At 41.2% G+C, this 24,398-nt stretch overlaps 2 protein-coding genes across 2 annotated transcripts; both read left to right on the top strand.

The window, feature by feature from the left end:
- The first annotated feature begins 6,879 nt into the window (after positions 1 to 6,879).
- Positions 6,880 to 11,402, top strand: LOC141165292 (interleukin-1 beta-like). The gene is made up of 7 exons (XM_073650885.1): positions 6,880 to 6,974; positions 7,077 to 7,131; positions 7,502 to 7,550; positions 8,339 to 8,558; positions 9,276 to 9,455; positions 9,556 to 9,695; positions 10,737 to 11,402. Exons 2-7 carry the CDS (start codon positions 7,088 to 7,090, stop codon positions 10,947 to 10,949), a joined length of 846 nt encoding a protein of 281 aa, XP_073506986.1. The 5' UTR covers positions 6,880 to 6,974; positions 7,077 to 7,087; the 3' UTR covers positions 10,950 to 11,402.
- A 7,121-nt stretch (positions 11,403 to 18,523) lies between these two features.
- On the top strand, positions 18,524 to 23,267 carry LOC141165290 (interleukin-1 beta-like). The gene is made up of 7 exons (XM_073650884.1): positions 18,524 to 18,664; positions 18,766 to 18,814; positions 19,185 to 19,233; positions 20,366 to 20,585; positions 21,112 to 21,291; positions 21,401 to 21,543; positions 22,585 to 23,267. Exons 2-7 carry the CDS (start codon positions 18,771 to 18,773, stop codon positions 22,795 to 22,797), a joined length of 849 nt encoding a protein of 282 aa, XP_073506985.1. The 5' UTR covers positions 18,524 to 18,664; positions 18,766 to 18,770; the 3' UTR covers positions 22,798 to 23,267.
- The last annotated feature ends 1,131 nt before the right edge of the window (positions 23,268 to 24,398 follow it).

The following is a 24,398-nucleotide window of genomic DNA, read 5'->3' as shown; positions in this document are numbered from 1 at the left end:
ACATTTATGGAGAATTTTTGTTATCACTAATCATGTTTTCTGTCATGCGATTTTCTTGTGTAAATACGGTTGAAAAAAAATCATTTAGCATATTGGCTTTTTCTTCATCCTCATCCACCATTTCACCCAGACTATTTTTAAGGGGGTCAACACTATCATTTTTTAGTTTTTTACTATTTATGTAGTTAAAGAATATTTTCAGGTTATTTTTACTTTCTCTGGCAATGATTCTCTCTGTCTCAATCTTTGCTGCCTTGATTTGTTTTCTACATAATTTATTTAATTTTCTATATTTATTTAATGCCTCATCACTATCTACTTGCTTTAGTTCTCTAAATGCTTTCTTTTTGTCACTTATTGCACCCCTTACAGCTCTATTTAGCCATAGTGGTTTCCTCCTATCTCTAGCATGTTTATTCCCAAAGGGTATATATTGTGCACAGGTACTATTCAGGATGTTAATAAATATCTCCCATTTGCTTTGTGTAGGTTTATGTCTCAGGATATCGTCCCAGTTTATTGCACTGAGATCATCTCTCAACCATTGGAAATTTGCCTTCCTGAAGTTTAGTGTCCTTGTAACCCCTCTACTACACATCTTATTAAAAGTTACATGAAAACGTATTATTTTGTGATCACTATTACCCAAGTGACCCCCAACTCGTATATTTGATATGCGGTCTGGCCTATTGGTTAATATTAGGTCTAGCAGTGCCCCCCTTCTTGTTGGGTCCTGAACCAGTTGTGAAAGGTAATTGTTTCTCATAGTTGTCAAAAACCTATTACCTTTGCTTGAACTACATGCTTCTGTCCCCCAATGTATTTCAGGGTAGTTGAAGTCTCCCATAATAATGACTTCTCCTTGAGTCGCTGCTTCATCTATTTGCTTTACGAGGATATTCTCCGCTACTTCCATTATTTTTGGAGACTTATAACAAACCCCTATCAGTAATTTATTATTTTTCCCCCTCCCCTTATCTCCACCCACAGGGACTCTACATTTCCATTAGATTCACATATATCCTCCCGCAAGATGGGTTTTAAGGGTGATTTTACATATAAACACACACACCCCCCTCGCTTGTTTGTACGGTCATTTCTGAACAGACTATAGTCCTGTAAATTAACTGCCCGGTCATGGCTCTCGTCCAGCCACGTCTCAGATATCCCTACCATGTCATAATTATTTTCCAACAAAATTAATTCTAATTCCTCCATTTTGTTGGTGAGGCTTCTGGCATTAGTGTACATGCATTTTATGTATCTCTCTGTTCCTCTATTCCTTCTTACTTTATTGACTGTTCTAACCTCACCCCCAATTTCTTTATTTGTGCCCAGGTCACTATCTGCACTATCTTCCCCACCTATAAAATGAATACCCTCCCCCCCAATCCGTAGTTTAAACACTCCTCCAACCTTCTAGCATTTTCTCCCCCAGCACAGCTGTATCCTCCCCATTAAGGTGCAGCCGGTCCCTAGCGTAGAGCCCAGTTGGCCCAGTTCTCCAGGAACCCAAATCCCTCCTTCCTACACCAGTTCTTGAGCCACTTATTTATCTCCCTAATCTCCCGTTGCCTCTCTGGCATGGCACGTGGTACTGGTAGTATTTCAGAGAATACCACCTTGGAGGTCCTTGCTTTCAGCTTGCAGCCTAATTCCCTGAAATCATCTTTAAGGACCTTCCACCTACCTTTAACTTTGTCAATTGTGCCAATGTGCACCATGACCGCTGGGTCCTCACCAGCCCCTCCCAGTAATCTCTCAACCCGATCAGCGATGTGCCGGACTCGAGCGCCAGGTAGGCAGCACACTGTTCGACGATCCCTGTCTTTGTGACAGATTGCCCTATCTGTTCCCCTAATAATTGAGTCCCCCACTACCAGCACCTGCCTAGCCTGCCCTACTCTCCTATTTCCCTCTTTACGGGAGCTGACACTCCTCCGGCTTTCAGGGGACATGTCTTGCTGCAGCAGTGCTACCCCTGTACCGTCACGCCCCTCATCTGCCAACTTTGCAAACTTATTGGGGTGTGCCAGATCAGGACTAGCCTCCCTGGCACTCTTCCCTCTACCCCCCCTTCTAACTGTCACCCAACTAACGGCCTCACTGTCCTGCAGCTCCCGACTACCACCCTCCCCCACATCTACCCCAGTGAGCTGCTGCTCAGTGAGCAGCAGACTCCTTTCCATGTTGTCAATGGATCTCAGTGTTACCAGCTGCTCATTTAGATCCAGTATCTGGGCTTCCAAACGCACAACGTGCACACATCTCGCGCAGCAGTAAGCAACCCCGACCGGCTGTTCAAGGATTGTATACATGTGGCAAGATGTACACTGGATAGCATTGTCAATAATGGAGCTCATTTCCTAATGGGGATTGCAATAGACAGAATGTTAAGTAAAAAGAAAAGCAAAGAATTAATGAAATACAGACAGCAATTCAGTCCAAAGTCCTCCCTTCCAAACTCCCTGAATCCAAAGTCACTGAAAAACAAGTCACACACTTACTTTCATTCGCACTTACACTCCAGTCACACTCAGCTCATTCACACTCGCAATTTAAGAGATTTAAAGAGTTTGGTTTTTTTGTTTTTTTTCCCTTTTCCAGCAATGCACCCTTCACCTCAATGCACTTCCAAAGGACTGGATGCCCAACCAGCTGCCCCTTATAAACCCTTAATTATGACCCCTTCCCCTTAATTAACCCCTTGTGAGTAAAGCTACACCTCAGGATTTTAGTGCAATGTAGTTAACCCTTAAATACACAGGTAGTAAACTAAGAAACTAAAACTGTAGTGAGAAAATAGGTTTTAAAAAGCCCAATAAAACTAAACAGGTAGAAAAGCACTCAGCAGGTCACAATGCAGCAATTCACCGCAATTCACACAGGTATTTTCTTCAGGATTCCCAAATACCTCTTCAATGAAAAACAAGTCACACATTTACTTTCGTTCGCACTTACGCTCCGGTCACACTCAGCTCGTTCACACTCGCAAATTAAGATTTAAAGAGGTTTTTTTTTTTTTTTTTTCCCTTTTCCAGCAATGCACCCTTCACCTCAATGCACTTCCAAACTGAATAATATTACCATGTTGTGTCTAAATACCACCACCATACTGTAAATTAATACTAGTCCCAAGCTGCTCCAATATACCACCACCACACTATATCAGAATAATACTATTACCATACTGTTACTAAATATTACCACAAACCTGTAAATAAACAATACTACTATACAGTTGGTAAATACTACTGCCACACTGTATCACAATTCTACTACCCTAGTACTAAATACCACCATACAGTAATTTAATAATACTGCAGTACGAAGAATAAGTAATACCACAAAACTGTAACTGAATAATACTGACATACTGTTACTAAATAACACAATACAGTGAATGAATAATACCTACACACAATATTTGAATAGTACCAACACGCAGCTACTAAATACCACTATTCTGATACTGAATCAGAAACACTATGACCCTGAACCATTAACACTGGCGTTTTCTACATGCCAGCCTTAATGATGCAACGTGCAAGAATAAAATGTGCTGAATTCACTGAGGCTCATGCAATGAATTCGACACACCTTATCTATAGCATTTGTCTCACCAGTCGGGGACTGGAGTAAGATTTCTGGAGCATGAAACATCATCACTATTAAGTAATTTGACAGGTGGGTGTAGCCATGCTTTGTTCCCCTCCGACTCCTTCCAAGCCCTGACCATTTTGGTAGAGCTGCCCAACACTGGCATAAAAGCAGCAAAATTATTTGCGTATGCCCACAGGAAATGGCCTCAACCAGTGATTTCCAAATGGAGCAGATAATGAAGACCAGTGAGGACTGGGTATTGATTCTTTTTTTTTATTTTTCATACCAGGCACACCTTTAAAAAAATGTTATCACCTGGGCAACCCCCTTTAAATCTAATGATTTACAGGTGACTGATTCTATGAATTTTTCCGTTTGTTTTACCAGTCTTCTCCGTCCAACCCAGACCATCATGAAGACTTCTTTCAGCTATGATGACTTGTCTTTGTGGATTTTGACGCACAGGTGTCTTAAGCTCCATGTTATCCCAGCACAACCTTATCATATTCACAAACCGCAATCCTGAAGCCCCGTTTAATAATGCCAAACTATACATAATAACGTGTCTTCTGTGCCCCCAAATACTATTCTTAAGTAAAAAGTTGCCTCTCAGGAAACAGTGTCAGCTTGAAGTGCCACACAGTAAATAGCATTATGCAGACATTGCCCCCAATAAATAGCACCGTATAAAATAATATATTGCTATAAGAAAAGATAATGCACCAAATAAAATGTTCCCATATACTTAGTGACCTCCTATACTTAGTGGCCATTTATAGTGCTCCATATGAAGCGCTGCCATACATAGTTGTATAAAATAGTGCTCCATATAAACTGTTACCAATAATAGTAGTATAATATAGTGCTCCATATAAAGTGGTGCCATAAATACTAGTATAATATAGTGCTCCATATAAAGTGGTGCCATTAATACTAGTATAATATAGTGCTCCATATAAAGTGGTGCCATAAATAATATAGTGCTCCATATAAAATGGTGCCATAAATAATATAGTGCTCCATATAAAGTGGTGCCATAAATAATATAGTGCTCCATATAAAGTGGCGCTGTAAAGTTGTGCCCAATATAAAGCGGTGCCATTAATAGTAGTATAATATAGTGCTCCATATAAAGCAGTGCCATTAATAGTAGAATAATATAGTGCTCCATATAAAGTGGTGCCATAAATAATATAGTGCTCCATATAAAATGGTGCCATAAATAATATAGTGCTCCATATAAAGTGGCGCCGTAAAGTTGTACCCAATATAAAGCGGTGCCATTAATAGTAGTATAATATAGTGCTCCATATAAAGCGGTGCCATTAATAGTAGAATAATATAGTGCTCCATATAAAGTTGTGCCATAAATAATATAGTGCTCCATATAAAGTGGTGCCATAAATAATATAGTGCTCCATATAAAGTGGCGCTGTAAAGTTGTGCCCAATATAAAGCGGTGCCATTAATAGTAGTATAATATAGTGCTCCATATAAAGCGGTGCCATTAATATTAGAATAATATAGTGCTCCATATAAAGTGGTGCCATAAATAATATAGTGCTCCATATAAAATGGTGCCATAAATAGTAGAATAATATAGTGCTCCATATAAAGTTGTGCCATATATAGTAGTATAATATAGTGCTCCATATAGAATGGTGCCATAAATAGAATAATATAGTGCTCCATATAAAGCAGTGCCATTAATAGTAGAATAATATAGTGCTCCATATAAAGTGGTGCCATAAATAATATAGTGCTCCATATAAAATGGTGCCATAAATAGTAAAATAATATAGTGCTCCATATAACGTTGTGCCATATATAGTAGCATAATATAGTGCTCCATATAGAATGGTGCCATAAATAGTAGAATAATATAGTGCTCCATATAAAGTTGTGCCATTCATAGTAGTATAATATAGCGCTCCATATAAAGTGGCTCCGTAAAGTTGTGCCCAACATAAAGCGGTGTCCTTGCTGAAGCGCTGCACTAAGGAATGCACCTCTATTGCCTAAGGTAAAATACCTTCCTGCTTGTAGTCAGGTTACTTTCTCACTGCTCTTCATTTCTTTCTTCTTTGCGCATATGACACAAAGACTACAAGAGTTATTTTATTTTCATTCATTGTAGGAAAGTTTCTGGGAAGTCCCAGTGAAAGTCCTTTGAGCCTACAAAAACACGTTGGCATCTACATATACTTGTATACCAATACTAAATACATACATATTATTTATTTTATTCTTTTTAAAGGTCCAAACTGGTGTAAAAAAAAAAAACTAAAAGAAGCAATAGTCACTGATCCCCAGCAGCTCCTGGTCTGATGCATACCTGATCCCCATCATTCTATGCTTTTTGGTCCTATCTTGATGCACCCAAAAACAAAACAGATTAAAAAGAAAAAAAGGAGCGCCAGCTGACTGCATACGATATAGTAACCTCCACAGAGATGTTGAGCTCAGTGATTGGCTGTCAACGTGATGTCAGCACTGCAGACAATAACAGACATCAGGAGACTAGTTACTGGACCCGGGGAGGGTGAGTAAAGCGCAAGTTGTTTTTTTTAACAAACTGCAGCCGAGGGACAGGGGTTTTCTGAAAACGGAAAAGTAAGTTTCTAGCCACTCACGGGGTATGTGCACACGTTGACTTCTGCACTCAAAAAGGCGTCTCCTGGCATCAAAAACGCAGAGTACAATGTGCACATTTTTAATGCAATTTTTGACGTGTTTTACTTGTGTTTTCATTGCGCTTTACTTACGTTTTTTTTAGCAATTCAATTAAATGGGTGAAAAACGCTGAAATAATCAACATCCGGCAGATTTGATAAAACGCACTGATGGTTATAATACGGAAGGTAAAAAAAAAAGCAGAATGTGCAGGAGATTTCAGAAATCTGTCATTTTGCTGGTACTGTAACACCATGGAAAAAAAAAACGCACTGAAAAAAAATGCTGCAAATTTGTGTGAACAAACCCATAGTCTTTTGAGATGAAGCTAGGAAGTAAATACCAGCAGAGATCAGGTAACAATGAGTTGCTGGGAATCAATGAGGGTGAGGGGTTTATTGTGATGGGCAAAACTAAGGAAAACCCCCACTGGCGAACTGAAGTAGTTTGTACAATTGAAATAAACTTGAAAATCCAGTTTCATAAATACAAAGGAGAAGAATAAATAGAAAGCTGACAAAAAAAAAGAAAAAAAGCCAGAAAAAAAAACCCCGTATTGCGTAAGATCCTGAACAGTGGCCATAAAAGCAGCCGCCCGGCTGCAGACAGATCAGTAGCTGCGAGCACCCTGATAACACCGCACCGCCCCGGATCAGGACATCGCTAGCACTTTTATTCTTCTACAGCTTTTATTTAAGGTATTTTATGATTTTCTCTTGTTTTATGTATTATCTAGACATATCTGTGCAGCTCTGGATTTATTCCCTGCATATTTATATCTTATTTTTTTATCCCTACAGACATATTGGCAATGGCAGAAGTTCCAGAATTGAATGACATTTCAATGGAGTACAGGTAATCATTTCTATTCCTCTACCTATAGAAGGTCGGGGCTTGTATTAGGATATCCGCAGTGGCTGCACGTTTCTGCAGAGCGCTCAGTGTAATTATAGGAGAGAATATCACCAGGATGTAACATACCACAAATTCTTTATATAATAAAAAAAGAAAAGAAAAACATAAAAAAAATAATAATAATATGAAGTCCGTAATTTGTACGGGATGAAAAGAAGTAAAAGATCTTATATCTAACATACATGTTACATAGAGATATATTAGCCGAGTACCAAAGGATTTTGGGGGGCTTCGGTCTATAGAATAATTAGGACTTACGTGACATTGTTTTATTGCCTTATCTCCTGAATGCCTTTTCTTTTCCTTGTAGTGAGCATGTGGAAGACTTTTACTCTGATGAAATATCCATCAAAATGAAGGTAAATTTCGTTTGATGTTTTAGTTAAATTATTTTTATTTAGTAAAAAATGTTCGAAGTTAAAGTCGAAGGATTTTGTATTTTTTGCAGCAATTTTGTACGGCTTCAGGTCCTTAAAGGGTTTGGCCACTACATTTTTATTGATTGACCATCCTTAGAATAGGATATCAATATGTGATCGGTGGGGGTGCGACATCCGGCGCCTCCGCAGATCAGCAGTGACGGGCACCGGCAGGAAGTCTTCTGGAACACAGCAGCGCCATCACTTTTATAGTGTTCGTTGTGGGGTACTGCAGATCCACACCCTATTCAAATGAATAGGGGAAGGACCTGCCGCAGCCACTGTAGTTTTGATGGAGCTGCTGTGTTTTGATAACCCATTAGTAAAAATATATCAACACTAGAGCATAAGGAAAATGGAGCAGTTACCTAAAGCAATTAATCAGATTGGAGCTCTCATACTTTAATTTCCCCTTTGAAAATAAAATTTGCAATTTGATTGGCTGCTACGGACAAACGCTTCACTGAAAAATGTCCCCCATTGTAATATAGAGGAATGCAATATGTTCATGCACATTTCATTGAGATTAATGAATGGATAGACACATTCCATAATATCATCTATACTCTTTTCGATAGATGATATTTATGCTTTTATCATAAATTTTTGATTTTGCCGGTGTCGACAATACAAGAGGTAAAAGTTTGTCTATGCTATATAGAGTGCTAATAAGACAGCGGATCTTTAAAGACCATCCCAATAACAAACCTGTAATTTTTCTTCTACAGACTAATAAGAAGCATCTACAATGGAAACACCATGAGGAATGTTGGTCAACTTATCTTCCTAAAATAAAGCCTGAGATAAGAAAGCCGGAAAAACCAATGAACAGCTTCAAGAAAGTCGTAATGCTTGTGGTAGTTGTGGAAAAGCTGAAAGGACTAAAAGGAACTGATAAGTTGAGCTTTTTCGATGATGATGACCTGCTGAATCACATCCTTGTACATGGTAAGATCATACTCAATTATTCTAAGAGGACCTGTCACTTACCTATAATATGTCATTTATTTTAACTTAGTGTAAATGTCGCTTTTCCCCTGAATCCGACGTTGTTTTTCCTTTCTTCCTGCGCCTCTTCATTCCTGAGATACAGCCCCCTCTTACCTGTATGTAAATCTAGCCTTGTTATCAAAGTGGGTGTGGTCAGAAACTCTTTGGAGACCACGCCCAGTTAGTTACCAAGACTAAATTTACCTACTGGCAATACTGGCAAGAGATGGCCATATCTCAGGAATGGAAAGGCGCAGAAACAAGAGAGAAACATCACCAGATTCAGGATAACAGCAGGATTTATACCAGGTAAAAAAATACATATTTATGATAAATGACAGGTCCACTTTTATAAGGTAGAACGGTAATAATCTTATTCTTAAAAATGACATATTGCCATTAGGTTTAACCCTTATTCTATGCACCCTATGTAATAGTTTAAATGATTTTTAAAATTTTAGTCTATTAACATATAATAAGATAAATAAGTCTAATTAGTGCTAATTACAATATCATCAATTGCTATATAATTAGTTCACAATCATTTTGATATGTTGCTATTTCTCCACTGCCAAGTTGTAACTCTTATCAGACAGAGATGTCGTCAATATATCCATGTGTGAGTTACTGATAAAACTAAAAATCTTGTTTATTTCATTTTTTTTTATATAACAGAAGACATCACTTGCAATTCAGTGGAAACGCAAAAAGCAGTCAGAACGCAATTTCTGTACAATGCAACGACAGTGCACGTTATTCGTGACAACAGACAGAAATGCTTAACTATGCAAGAATTCCAAGGCAATGCCCGTCTTGTGGCCTTGTTTTTGCAAGGGCAGAACATTCAGCAAGAAGGTAAGACTTTACTTTAATCTATAATCTAAAAAAATAATATTTTTCAAGACCTTTGCGTCTAAAATATTGTGTGATATTAACACTTTGGCTTCTCTTGCAGCTAAAATAAATGTGGGCACCTACCTTTCAACAAAACCTGATATAGAGAAGCGTCCAGTCACATTGGGTATTGCTGGACGCAAACTTTATTTGTGTTGCACTCCCGAAGAGGGGATGACAGATCCAGTCCTGAAACTAAAGGTCAGTACATAACTCCATGTATTGTCTATGGGAAATTCCAGTCATGCCTGGTCATGGCTCCATTATAATGGGGCATTTCAGAATCCTGTTCTTGGGATTGGTGGAGGTCCTAGTGGTCAGAACCACAATGAGCAATACATGATTACCTATCTTATGTATAGGTGACAACATTTGTTTTTGGGAATAACCCTGTATTAAACTATGTATCACATATTCTGAAGCCAAAAACTGGACACTTAGGGGGCACAAAAATTATGTCCAAATTTGCAAAATTTGTCACACTTGATCTTTGGTGGCATTTTGCTCTTTGGCACCAGACCTGAAACCTCTTTACAAAGGCATCATGACCTATCACTGCACAATTTTAATGGATGAGATAAATTAGCGTACATTGTAGCGGAATTCAACAGTAGATTAGGATTGGCAAAGATCTTATTTTATAGCGCATGGGCAGCCCCAAAAATATACATCTTAATAAATTTGGCACATTTTACTCCAGCCAGCTTTAGGTTCAAGACTGTTATGCAAAATGCCAGTCTTGATGATTTCCCCGCTTAGTATAGACTGGAGGTCTGACTCTTCTTAAGTTGGAGGTTTGGTTATGTCTGCTTTGGTCTAAGAAAGAATACCAAAGTTGTTAAGCCTCCCCATACACATTAGCCTATTCTGTCGATAGCAAAATGTTTGGTCAACACTCTAATGTGTACAGGAGCCTTAGACAATTGATTGTCGGGGAAGTTAAGAATCCGGCATGTCTGAATCCGAAAGGCTGATCCTTTTCTTCTCACAGAAATAAGTTGCCGCCAGTCATGTCTGGTGGTGGCACTCTCATAGACAATACAGGAGCGCTTAACCGAACGAGCACTCCTGTGTATAGACGAATGATCGTTCGAACCTTCTGATGTGTATGGCGGGCTTTAGACTTTCTGCGTTGTTATCTGGATTCTCTTTATGGATTCCTTCAATTACATTTTTTAGATGTTTGGTGAATGTTTTTATTCCTGAAATCTCCTAAGTTTCTCTTTTGTGTCTTTCCTTTAGGAAGTGGACGACATTAAACAAAAACAGAACGATGACTTGTTACCCTTCATCTTCTATAAAAAGATGAGCAGCAGTACGTACAACTCCTTTGAATCAGCCGCCTTCCCTGGCTACTATATCAGCACATCTCAGCAGGAGAGGCAGCAAGTGCAATTAATGCCGGAGAACAATCAAACCTTCCTGCGAGATTTCATAATGAACCCAAATTTATAATTTGCAATCCAACATCTTGTGTATATGTACCGTGTACATATTTTAATCCATTCTTTCAATCTGTATATACCAAAAGTTCAGTCCAGAATTTTGGGACATTTGTAAATTCCACCCACCAACGTCCTGAAAACGATGAACGATTGAATGAAAACTTTACATAAACCCCCCACCTTAGTGGATTGCTCATAGAGAAAAGCCGCAGTCTCGGCTCATATGTAAAAAGCGTTCTGTGAAATAACAGAATCTGTTGTATTAACAAACACTTTCATAAAGTTTAATTTCTCAGTCAGAGAAGAAATCAGTAGCTCCATGAAGAGTTCATAGGTTGTGTAAAGCTATATTTAATATTATTGTTTTATTTTAAATAACAGTTTATAATTTCTTACTATTTTGTATATAACTTGTAAATTATGTTTTTTTAAGAAAAAATGCTGTTTTTATGCCATTTCAAGATGCATGAATAAAAACAACATTAATTAAAATGTGCTGTACAGTATGATAACTTTACAAGGTGAATATATGGAAAGTTATATTAAAGAAACACACTTTAAAAAAAATGAATTTGTGTATAGAAGCAAAGTACTTTTCTAATTGGGACAATGACAACAATACAAGTATACAAGTAATGTACTCAATAGAAAAAAAGAAAAAATAGGAGCAAACAAGTATAAAGCGTATGAATAGATACATTTAATTCATGAATATATTCAAAAGATAAATACACAGTAGTAGGGAAAGATCAGACTAAAAGATAAACATCAGAAAATATAGATGGTAATAATGATCCATAAAAATGGACCCAAAATCACTGATGTAATTAAAGGCAAAAAAAGAACCCCCTACTCTCTTTTGTAATGATCAAATACATATGAATCATGTAAGAAACATAGAAATAAGCCAGATACGGAATAACACTAGCAAGAAATAAGTCCAAAATTTAGACTAAATACCTAGCTGTATGTTCAATATAAATGCATGAAGTCCTCAAATATTACCCCAAAATAATATGGTAAGGATAGGTCCCATAGCAATATAAGCCTAAGGGATATCCAAAATAACAGAGGACCCACATAATAGTACATAAATAGTATATATGCCTAGAGACATGGTATGCCAGCAGAAAACACAATGGAGGATAAGAGACGCAGAATCACCTCAACGCGCGTTTCACCAACATTGGGCTTCGTCAGGAGTTTTGGTTGATTTAAAATGTGGGAAATATTTACATGATCAGGGCACACCTTGGCATGATGCATGACACGCCGAGCATGATGGGCAGGACAACGAACATTATCACACACATCACCTTTGCAACAAGCATACATATCGCGTCACCAGGAGGAGTCAGACTCCTTTTGATCACCCCCATAGGCGGATTATAATGAGGGCAATCCGGGCTACCGCCCGGGGCCCCGAGCCTGCAGAGGGCCCGCGGCTCCGGGCGGGGTGTCTAATGCCGGATTGCCCTCATTATATGTGCGGGCCGCCGCGGTACACACCGGTAGCAGTGGCGGGAGGGGGGGCCCCAGACCGCTCCCCCAGCAGGGGCCGCCGCTACTTCTTCATCGGCCGGGCCAGCACTGCAGCAGTTAACTTCCCTGTGCTGGCCCGGCCGCGTCACTGCTAGGAGACACGGCCCTGTGCGTGGCCGTGTCTCCTAGCTGTGACGTCACGCAATGCGCGCCCGGCCTGCACTGCTGCAATGGAGAAGTCAGAGCAGGCAGGAGGAATGGAGACGGGGGATGGGGAGTGTGTATGTGTGTGTGTGTCTATGTATATGTATGTGGTGTGTGTGTGTGTGTGTGTGTATGTGTGTGTGTGTAGGCAGATATCACTGTGTGATGTCTGTTTAGATGTATTTTTGTGTTTCAAATGTGTTTATGCGTGTATGTATATGTCTGTATATGTTTGTGTGTGTGCGTGACTGCATGCGTGACTGCGTGTGGCCTCCTGCTGAGTATAGTTGGCGCCGTGCGGCCTCCCGCTGGGTATAGATGGCGCCGTGCGGCCCCCTGCTGTGTATAGATGGCGCTGTGCGGCCCCCTGCTGTGTATAGATGGCGCCGTGCGGCCCCCTGCTGTGTATAGATGGCGCCGTGCGGCCCCTGCTGTGTATAGATGGCGCCGTGCGCCCCCTGCTGTGTATAGATGGCGCCGTGCGGCCCCCTGCTGTGTATAGATGGCGCCGTGCGGCTCCCTGCTGTGTATAGATGGCGCCGTGCGGCCCCCTGCTGTGTATAGATGGCGCCGTGCGGCCCCCTGCTGTGTATAGATGGCGCCGTGCGGCCCCCTGCTGTGTATAGATGGCGCCGTGCAGCCTTCTGCTGTGTATAGATGGTGCCGTGCGGCCTCCTGCTGTGTATAGATGGCGCCGTGCGGCCTCCTGCTGTGTATAGATGGCGCCGTGCGGCCTCCTGCTGTGTATAGATGGTGCCGTGCGGCCTCCTGCTGAGTATAGATGGCGCCGTGTGGCCTCCTGCTGAGTATAGATGGCGCCGTGCGGCCTCCTGCTGTGTATAGATGGCGCCGTGCGGCCTCCTGCTGTGTATAGATGGCTACGTGCGGCCTCCTGCTGAGTATAGATGGCGCCGTGCGGCCTCCTGCTGTCTCTGGGGGGCGCCGTGCGGCCTCCTGCTGTCTCTGAGGGGGCGCGCCGTGCGGCCTCCTGCTGTGTATAGATGGCGCCGTGCGGCCTCCTGCTGAGTATAGATGGTGCCATGCAGCCTCCTGCTGTCTCTGGGGGGGGCGCCGTGCGGCCTCCCGCTGTGTATAGATGGCGCCGTGCGGCCTCCTGCTGTGTATAGATGGCTACGTGCGGACTCAGGCTGAGTATAGATGGCGCCATGCGGCCTCCTGCTGTCTCTGGGGGGGCCGTACGGTTTCCCGCTGTGTATAGATGGCGCCGTGCGGCCTCCTGCTGTGTATAGATGGCTACATGCGGCCTCAGGCTGAGTATAGATGGCGCCGTGCGGCCTCCTGCTGTCTCTGGGGGGGCGCCGTGCGGCCTCCCGCTGTGTATAGATGGCGCCGTGCGGCCTCCCGCTGTGTATAGATGGCTACGTGCGGCCTCCCGTTGTGTATAGATGGCTACGTGCGGCCTCCCGCTGTGTATAGATGGCACTGTGCGGCCTCCCGCTGTGTATAGATGGCACCGTGCGGCCTCCCGCCGTATATAGATGGCTAAGTGTGCTCAATATTGAGTCATACAATTAATGTAAGGCTATGTGCCCACGATGCAGAAATGCTCCGGATTTTTTTTGAGCGTTTCTGCATCTCCCTGGCAGAAAAAACGCATGCGGATTGTACATGCGGATTGTACATGCGTTTTCCTGCCAGGGACATGCGGATGTGAAGCGTTCTTCACTTGCATTTCCGCATGCGGGTTGACAAGCGCTTTCCAAGCAATTTTAGCATCACTTGGAAAGTGCTTGACAACTTGGTTACACTATATAAATCCATGCAACCAGCATGGATTTATATAGTGTGACCGTAAAAGAATGGTAAAAAATAAAAAATATATACTTACCTTCTGATGGCCTGCCAACGTCAGCGGTCGCGTGACCCGTCACATGACTAAATGACGTCATGGCAGATCCTTTTCAGACCATCGCGAGCTGCCAGCAAGCCAGGACGCATCGGAAAAAGACACCGGGGGCCATCAGAAGGTAAGTATAATATTTATTTTTTATTTTATTCTTTTTTTACAGGTTCTATGGTACCCGGGTCCGGAGGAGAGTCTCCTCCTCTCCAGACCCGGGTACCATCCGCACATTGAAATGCATGGATTCCGCATGTACAGATGCAGTGATGCGGATTCCATGCGTTCTAATGCAAGTCAATGGCGGTGAAAATGCCGCGCTTCCGCAAAATAATTGGTAGTGCTGTGTATTTTTCCGCAATGATAATCCGCAGCGGAAATTTCCGCAGCATGTGCACAGCACATGTGGATTATCATTGGGGAACATGGCAGACCTTCTACTAAGCGTTTTTTAAGTGTTTCTGCAGCGGAATTGCCGCTGCGGAAACGCTTAAAAAACACATAGTGGGCACACAGCCTATAAAAAAATATTATAATTAATATTGTGCCAAATTAATTTCACGTAAACTATCACATGATCTATCACAGGGGATCATGTGACATGTCACGTGATACATCAGGTGTGTGTGTGGGGGGGGAGGGCGCGCCTTCTAAACTGCCCGGGGCCCTTGCTACTCTTAATCCACCCCTGATCACCCCTAATGCCCACATAGACATGATCAATACCACACACATAAAAACATTTTGGGTTGCAGTTGTGACAATCTTGATAATGTTTAGGAACAGTTTTTATTTTTTTTTAATTTTGGCTGTTAGTTGCATTTTTAATGTCCCTCACATGTTCCTGGACACAAAGCTTAAGGGATCTTGTAGTCATTCTTAAGTAAATCAAGCCACAAAGGCAGGTGGCATAATATACAAATGCCTCGGTATCACAAGTAATGTGATGAACAATCCAGAATATCTTATCACTTCCTGAATTGGAAAATATACTTGCAGGCCGGACACATACCACAGGAGAAGGAGCCCCACTCAGTGAAAGATGAAATATAATGACATCTGGAAATAATTCCAACTATTACTGGAATGGTGTCTCCTCCTAGACCTGCTCCTGCGACATCTGCTTCTGTCACCACGCGCCGCCATACTCATTCTGTGGGTGGCGCTGGTGATGGAGGATAAATTGTGACCAGAAGCTCTGGAGGTGCAGGCTTTGCCCAGCCACAGAAACTAAGGGGTGTGGGACCTGTAGTGTAACCCAGTCTAGCAGTATGGGGGTACACAGACGGCCGTATTCTCAGGTTCAGTGATAACTTATTGATTGTTTGGGTTCGACCATTGGAAAATGCACTGATTGGAAGAATGGGGAAGTTTTATCCCCATTTTAAAATGGAGCTGCAGGTGGGACGTCTGACCGCAGCCTCATTCATTCTCTTGGCGGCTTCTAAAAAAAAAAGGGAATGAATGGATCAGTGGTCAAGTCGCACATGAGCTCCAGTCTAATGGGGATAGAAGCTTCACACATTCTGCCGATTGGGTCCCAGCAGACCCCCACCAATCAATAACTTATCACTGATCCTGTGAAGAGGTGATTACTTGTTTTCACCGGAGAACCCCTCTAAGTGCACCTCTGCCGCTGTGTTCCAAGTATTTAATCCCTAAGGCCACGGCCCCACTATCAGTATTTGGTCAGTATTTTTTCTCAGAAGTGGGAGCCAAAACCAAGTGAGGAACAATCAGAGAAAATGTATAATAGAAACAAGTCACTAATTCTGCATTTATCACCCACTCCTGGTTTTGGCTCCCACTCCTGAGAAAAAATACTGACCAAACACTGATAGTGGGGCTGTGGTCTAATGGAAAAAATCTTCTCCTAGTTAATATCAGCGAGAACAAATGACCGCCATACACAACACAATCCACTATACCAAAGCCAGTAATACCACATACAAAAGTGACAAATACCGCCACACCGTGACTAGATCACATATTACCACCACATAGTGACCGAATAATACCACATGCAAGGCACAAATACCACCACACCATGACCAGATTACATATTACCACCACGTAGTGACCAAATACTACAATACTGATCATGAATACAATCCAAAATACTAACAACACTGTTATTACCACCAGTGATGTCATACACCAGAGCCCTGTATATAGTGTGTACAGGTAATACAGGGATCACCAGTGACATTATACACAGGAGCTCTGTATATAGTGTATAGGTAATACAGTGGTCACCAGTGACATATACTAGAGCTCTGTATATACTATATAATGTATAGCGTAAGTTTACATGTAATACACTGACTCACCAGAGACGTCTCTAGGTGAAGTCCTTCCTCTTCACTTTTCTTCTTCATCTGGCACAGACCACCATCACTTCTTCCAGCCAGGACTCATCTCTGCAGAAAATAACACACAGTTATCAATAACTGATCTCTTCTAGAGCATATTCCACACTTTTTCCCCCCGACTTCTACATTACACCAGTTGAAGAAAAAAGTGGCATAATGTCGCCCTGCACGGTAACAGGACCCCCCTTTTGCCCCCTCTCCCCCATTGAAAACAGTTTTCTAAAAAGTAAAGTATATTACAAAAGTAATAATGTTCTCCACTTGCCACTATGAACTAATAATGTATGCTCCTCAATCTGGCCCCCAAAAAGTTCCTTGTCCCGCCTGGCCCCCATGTATCCCTTGTCCCGCCACCTGGCCCCCATGTGTCCCTTGTCCCGCCGTCTGGCCCCCATGTGTCCCTTGTCCCACCTCCTGGCCCCCATGTGTCCCTTGTCCCACCTGGTCCCCATGTGTTCCTTGTCCAGCCTGGCCTCCATGTGTCCCTTGTCCAGCCTGGCCACTCCATATATCCATCCTGGCCCCCATGTGTCCATCCTGCCCCCTGATATATCCATCCTGGCCCCCATGTGTCCCGCTGACACCCCCTCATATATCTTTCCTGCCCCCCCATATATCTATCCTGGCCCCATGTATCCAGCCTGCCCCCCCATATATCTAGCCTGCCCCCTATATATCCATCCTGCTCCCCATGTGTCCAGCCTGCCCCCCCACATATCCATCCTGGCTCCCTATATATCCATCCAGGTCTCCATGTGTCCAGCCTGCTCCCCCCTATATCAATCCAGGCCCCTATTTGTCCAGCCTGCCCCCCCCATATATCAATCCAGGCCCCCATGTGTCCAGCCTGGCCCCCCATATTCCCATCCAGGCCCCCATGTGTCCAGCCTGCTCCCCGTTCATGTGTCCAGCCTGCTCTCCCTCATATATCCAGCCTGCCCCCCCATATATCTCTCCTGCCCCCATGTGTCCAGCCTGCTCCCCCCTTCATGTGTCCAGCCCCACCCCTATACAGGCCCCCATATGTCCAGCCTGCACGCCCCCTCCAATTATCCATCTTTTGCAGTGGATATTTCTGCACCAAAAACACAGAATAAATGCACACACAATGTGCACATATTTTATGCATTTTTGATACATTTTTACTCGTGTTTTTTAGACATTCATTTGAATGGGTGAAAAATGTTTCAAAACAGCTGAAAGAATCGACATGATGCATAATTAAAAAAAACTACATTGATGGTTAAAATATGCAGGGGAAAAAAAACAGCAGCACGTGCTTAAGACTTCAGAAACCTCATTCATTTTCCTGGCAATGTAAAACACAGAGCTTTTTTAAGGCATAAAAAAAAAATCACTGTAAAAATGCTGCAAATAGTGTGAACAAGCCCAAGCTGAAGCTTGGAAGTAAAGACCAGCAGAGATCGAGTAAGTGAACAGGAGCTCCTGGGGATCAATGTGAGTATTTCAATATTTTGTATTATTATTATATTTTTTTATATTCTACCTGTGCCTGCTTTATTGTGAATAGTATGATCCGGAAACTGAGGAAACCCCACTGGCGTATTGAAATAATTTGTACATGTGAAATCTTGAAAATCCAGCTTCATAAATACAAGGGCGAAGAATAAATAGCAAGCCGACAAAAAAAAAAAGAGGAAGCCGGGGAAAAAAAAAAACCCGTATTGCGTAAGATCCTGAAGAGTGGCTTGTGTATAAAAGCAGCTGCGAGCACCCAGATAACACCGCACTGCCCCGGATCAGGACATCGCTAGCACTTTTATTCTTCTACAGCTTTTATTTAAGGTATTTTATGATTTTCTCTTGTTTTATGTATTATCTAGACATATCTGTGCAGCTCTGGATTTATTCCCTGCATATTTATATCTCATATTTTATCCCTACAGACATAATGGCAGAAGTTCCAGAATTGAATGACATTTCAATGGAGTACAGGTAATCATTTCTAGTCCTCTACCTATAGAAGGTCGGGGCTTGTATTAGGATATCCGCAGTGGCTGCACGTTTCTGCAGAGCGCTCAGTGTAATTATAGGAGAGAATATCACCAGGATGTAACATACCACAAATTCTTTATATAATAAAAAAAGAAAAGAAAAACATAAAAAAAATAATAATAATATGAAGTCCGTAATTTGTACGGGATGAAAAGAAGTAAAAGATCTTATATCTAACATACATGTTACATAGAGATATATTAGCCGAGTACCAAAGGATTTTTAGGGGCTTCGGTCTATAGAATAATTAGGACTTACGTGACATTGTTTTATTGCCTTATCTCCTGAATTCCTTTTCTTTTCGTTGTAGTGAGCATGTGGAAGACTTTTACTCTGATGAAATATCCATTAAAATGAAGGTAAATGACATCTGATTTTATATTTTAGCTAAATGATTATTTTTTTTTATTACTTAGTATAAAGTGTTCGAAACGAAAAGTCGATTCTAAAAAGGGGATTTTGTATTTTTGTAGCAATTTTGTATGACTTTAGGGTTTGGCACCTGCTTATTTATTCATGACTTATTTCAGGATAGGCTATCAATAACTGATCGATGGGAGTGCGACATCCGGCGCCTTCGTCGATCAGCTGTTACTGATACCGGCTGGAAGTTCTCGGATGCTGCCTGAACATTGCAGCTCTGCGACTTCTATACTGACCGTGGTCAGGTACTGCAGATCCAAACCTTTTTCAGAAGATTAGGCGGTGGACCTGGAGTATACGGCTGTAGTCACTATAGTTTTGACGGAACTGCTGTGTTCCTGCAGCATTCGAGAACTTCCGGCCATCGGTAATAGTTGATTGGCGCAGGTGCCGGATGTGGCATCCCCACCGATCATATATTGATAGCCTATCCTAAAAATAGGTAATCAATAAATCAGTAGTAGCCAACTTCTTTAATTCCTAAACATGGGGGTGAATCTGCAGTACCCAGCCACGTCCACTGTACTTTTGACAGAGCTCCTGTGTTTTGGCTGCATCCGAGAACTTCTGAGCTACCGATAAAAGCTGATCTGCGGGGGTGTCGGGTGTGGCCAACCTCTTTAAATTTTAAAACTTGGTGTATAATGATAACCTATTAGTAGAAATATATCAAAACTAGTGCATGGGAAAAAATGGAACAGATACTTAGGGCAATTTATCAGATTGGAGCTCTCATATTTTAATTTCCCTTTGGAAAATAAAATCAGCAATCTGATTGGCTGCTATGGACAACCGCTCCAATTTTCTCATGCACTAAGTTCTGAATATGTCCCCCATTGTAATATGCATATGTTCATGCACTTTTTTTTTTAGATAAATGAATGTTTAGACACATCCCATAACCATAATATCATCTATACTCTTTTCGATAGACGATATTAATGCTTTTATCATAAATTTTTCAGTGTCGAAAGTACAAGAGCTAAAAGTGCATCTACGAGTGTGATAATAAGACAGTGGGTCTTTAAGGACCATCCCAATAACAAACCTGTAATTTTTCTTCTACAGACTAATAAGAAGCATCTACAATGGAAACACCATGAGGAATGTTGGTCAACTTATCTTCCTAAAATAAAGCCTGAGATAAGAAAGCCGGAAAAACCAATGAACAGCTTCAAGAAAGTCGTAATGCTTGTGGTAGTTGTGGAAAAGCTGAAAGGACTAAAAGGAACTGATAAGTTGAGCTTTTTCGATGATGATGACCTGCTGAATCACATCCTTGTACATGGTAAGATCATACTCAATTATTCAAAAATGACCTTACCTATAATATGTCATTGTTTTTAGCTTAGTGTAAATGTCACTTTTCCCCTGAATCCGGCGCAGAAACAAGAGAGAATCATCACTGGATTCAGGAGAACAGCAGGAATTATACCAGATAAAAAAATACATATTTATGGCAAATGACAGGTCCCCTTTAATATAGATAAGCGTCTTATTCAGGTAGAACAGAAATAATCATATTCCTAAAAATTACATATTGCCAATAGATTAAACCCTTATTCAGTGCACCCTATGTAATAGTTTAAATGATTTTTTACATTTTAGTTTTTTAATATAGAATACGTTAAATAAGTATATAAGATATTAACAATTACTTCATATTTAGTTCACAATCATTACATCAAACATGTTGCATTTTCTCCACTACCAAGTTGTTACTCTTATCGGAGAGAGAGGTCGTCTACATATCCTTGTGTGAGTTACTGATCAAATGAAAAAATGTATTTATTCAATGTTATTTTATATAACAGAAGACATCACTTGCAATTCCATCGAAACGGAAGAAGCAGCCAGCACTCAATTTCTGTACAATAAAACGACAGTGCACGTTATTCGTGACCAAAAACAGAAATGCTTAACTATGCAAGAATTCCAAGGCAATGCCCGTCTTGTGGCCTTGTTTTTGCAAGGGCAGAACATACAGCAAGAAGGTAAGACTTTACTTACATTCCTTTTAGAATATAGAATTAATAACTGTATCTCACAAGACATTTGCTCCTAAAATATTGTGTGATATTAACACTTTGGCTTCTCTTGCAGCAAAAATAAATGTGGGCACCTACTTTTCAGCAAAACCTGATATAGAGGAGAAGCGTCCAGTCACATTGGGTATTGCAGGACGCAAACATTATTTGTGTTGCACTCCCGAAGAGGGGATGACAGATCCAGTCCTCAGCCTAAAGGTCAGTACATCACTCAATTCATTACCTATGGGAAAATCCAGTCACCCCTGGTCATGGCTCCATTATAATGGGGCATTTCAGAGTCCTGTTCTTAAAACTGGTGGAGGTCCAAGTGGTCAGAACCACAATGATCAATACATGATTACCTATCTTATGTATAGGTGACAACATTTGTTTTTGGGAATAACCCTGCATTAAACTATGTATCACATATGCTGAAGCCAAAAACTGGACACTTAGGGGGCACAAAAATTGTGTCCAAATTTGCAAAATTTGTCACACTTGATCTTTGGTGGCATTTTGCTCTTTGGCACCAGACCTGAAACCTCTTTACAAAGGCATCATGACCTATCACTGCACAATTTTAATGGATGAGATAAATTAGCGTACATTGTAGCGGAATTCAACAGTAGATTAGGATTGGCAAAGATCTTATTTTATAGCGCATGGGCAGCCCCAAAAATATACATCTTAATAAATTTGGCACATTTTACTCCAGCCAGCTTTAGGTTCAAGACTGTTATGCAAAATGCCAGTCTTGATGATTTCCCCGCTTAGTATAGACTGGAGGTCTGACTCTTCTTAAGTTGGAGGTTTGGTTATGTCTGCTTTGGTCTAAGAAAGAATACCAAAGTTGTTAAGCCTCCCCATACACATTAGCCTATTCTGTCGATAGCAATAGGTTTGGTCAACACTCTAATGTGTACGGGAGCCTTAGACAATTGATTGCCGGGGAAGTTAAGAATCCGGCATGTCTGAATCTGAACTGCTGATCCTTTCCTTCACACAGAAATAAGTTGCCGCCAGTCATGTCTGGTGGTGGCACTCTCATAGAGAATACAGGAGCGCTTAACCGAACGAGCACTCCTGTGTATAGACGAATGATCGTTCGAACCTTCTGATGTGTATGGCGGGCTTTAGACTTTCTGGGTTGTTATCTGGATTCTCTTTATGGATTCCTTCAATTACATTTTTTAGATGTTTGGTGAATGTTTTTATTCCTGGAATCTCCTAAGTTTCTCTTTTGTGTCTTTCCTTTAGGAAGTGGACGACATTAAACAAAAACAGAACGATGACTTGTTACCCTTCATCTTCTATAAAAAGATGAGCAGCAGTAGGTACAACTCCTTTGAATCAGCCGCCTTCCCTGGCTACTATATCAGCACATCTCAGCAGGAGAGGCAGCAAGTGCAATTAATGCCGGAGAACAATCAAACCTTCCTGCGAGATTTCATAATGAACCCAAATTTATAATTTGCAATCCAACATCTTGTGTATATGTACCGTGTACATATTGTAATCAATTCTTTTAATCTGTATATACCAAAAGTTCAGTCCAGAATTTTGGGACATTTGTAAATTCCACCCACCAACGTCCTGAAAATGATGAACAATTGAATGAAAACTTTACATAAACCCCCCACCTTAGTGGATTGCTCATAGAGAAAAGCCGCAGTCTCGGCTCATATGTTAAAAGCGTTCTGTGAAATAACAGAATCTGTTGTATTAAGAAACACTTTCATAAAGTTTAATTTCTCCATTAGAGAAGAGATCAGTAGCTCCATGAAGAGTTCATATGGTTGTGCAAAGCTATATTTAATATTATTGTTTTATATTACATAACAGTTTATAATTTCTTACTATTTTATATTTTGTATATAACTTGTAAATTATGTTTTTTATGAAAAAAAAATTGTTTTTATGCCACTTAAGGATGCATGAATAAAAACAACATTAATTAAAATGTGCTGTACAGTATGATAACTTTACAATATTAATATATGAAATGTTATATTAAAGAAACACACTTTAAAAAAAAACATAAATATGTGTATTTTTGGAAAGTCAAGGTTCAAATTTAAATTGTTACGGTACATAAAATTTTAAATGAAAAAGTACAATAAGAATACCCACATATTGTGTAGCTTTGTGACATAAAATGGAGGAAAAGGGGCTACACAGGGGTACGACACATATCATAAACTAAAGTAATAATGTCATACTACAAACTATGTAGGATAGTGAAGGCAAAACACAGACAGTCTGTAAAAATACTAGAAAGGAAAAGGAAAACTGACCAAGAAGTCCAGAATCTAAATTATTGCTTTATAACATATCAAAAGGTGAGACATTAGGGTTGTGGTGCAGGTGACAATTCATAGGAATTAGAATGAAATATAATGGCATCTGGAGTAAATATCAACCATTACTGGAAAAGTGTCTCATCTCCTCCTGGACCTGCTCCTGCGACGTCTGCTAAGTTCTGCCACCAGACACCACTGTATTCTGTTCTGTGGGCAGCGCTCGTGATGGAGGATACGTCTGGACCAGAAACTCTGAGCAGCACAGGCTTTGTCCAACCACACAAACTAGGGTGGCTGGGACCTGTACAGTCGGGCAGAATGTGCTGTCCAGCTGGAGTAATCAGCTCCCTTCTTTGACCAAAAGAACGGCACCACACCCTATTTAAACGCACAGCTTACTGATGAGAGTTGCCAGTTATAGTTCAGTCTAGCCCTGGTTTTATCCTGCAGTTCTCCTCCTGCTTTGCCTGTTTGATTTCTGGTTTGTTCACCGACAATTTTGTCATTTTTCTGCCCTCCTGATTTGGACCTGGCCATCTGACCATTCCAAATAGACTGCTCAACGGGCCAAAGGTTACTCTGCAGACTCCATCCAGGTCCCTGTGTAAGTCAAAATCACTGTACAGGGGTTAAAGAGTGAAGGTCAGGTAAACCCTGGGACTTGATAGTCAGAGTATCTAGCGCAAGGCATGTCTATGGATGCCCTATTTAGGCCTGCCAGGTGACCATGCTCAGAGCAACTGTAACGGGACGAGTGGTGGAACCACTGTG

Source organism: Phyllobates terribilis, unplaced genomic scaffold (assembly GCF_046119375.1).
Source record: "Phyllobates terribilis strain yellow unplaced genomic scaffold, ASM4611937v1 Scaffold_11__3_contigs__length_659146591, whole genome shotgun sequence".
NCBI lineage: Eukaryota > Metazoa > Chordata > Amphibia > Anura > Dendrobatidae > Phyllobates > Phyllobates terribilis.
The sequence above is the reverse complement of the archived record's forward strand: the minus strand, read 5'-3'. Positions and strand labels throughout refer to the sequence as shown.

Excerpts from the sequence above, each read along its gene's own strand:
- LOC141165292 (XM_073650885.1), top strand. The coding sequence starts at position 7,088 with ATGGCAGAAGTTCCAGAATTGAATGACATTTCAATGGAGTACAG. Across the intron at positions 7,551-8,338 it reads AAATATCCATCAAAATGAAG|ACTAATAAGAAGCATCTACA; the intron begins GTAAATTTCGTT and ends TTTCTTCTACAG. Across the intron at positions 8,559-9,275 it reads GAATCACATCCTTGTACATG|AAGACATCACTTGCAATTCA; the intron begins GTAAGATCATAC and ends TTTATATAACAG.
- LOC141165290 (XM_073650884.1), top strand. The coding sequence starts at position 18,771 with ATGGCAGAAGTTCCAGAATTGAATGACATTTCAATGGAGTACAG. Across the intron at positions 18,815-19,184 it reads GACATTTCAATGGAGTACAG|TGAGCATGTGGAAGACTTTT; the intron begins GTAATCATTTCT and ends TTTTCGTTGTAG. Across the intron at positions 20,586-21,111 it reads GAATCACATCCTTGTACATG|AAGACATCACTTGCAATTCC; the intron begins GTAAGATCATAC and ends TTTATATAACAG.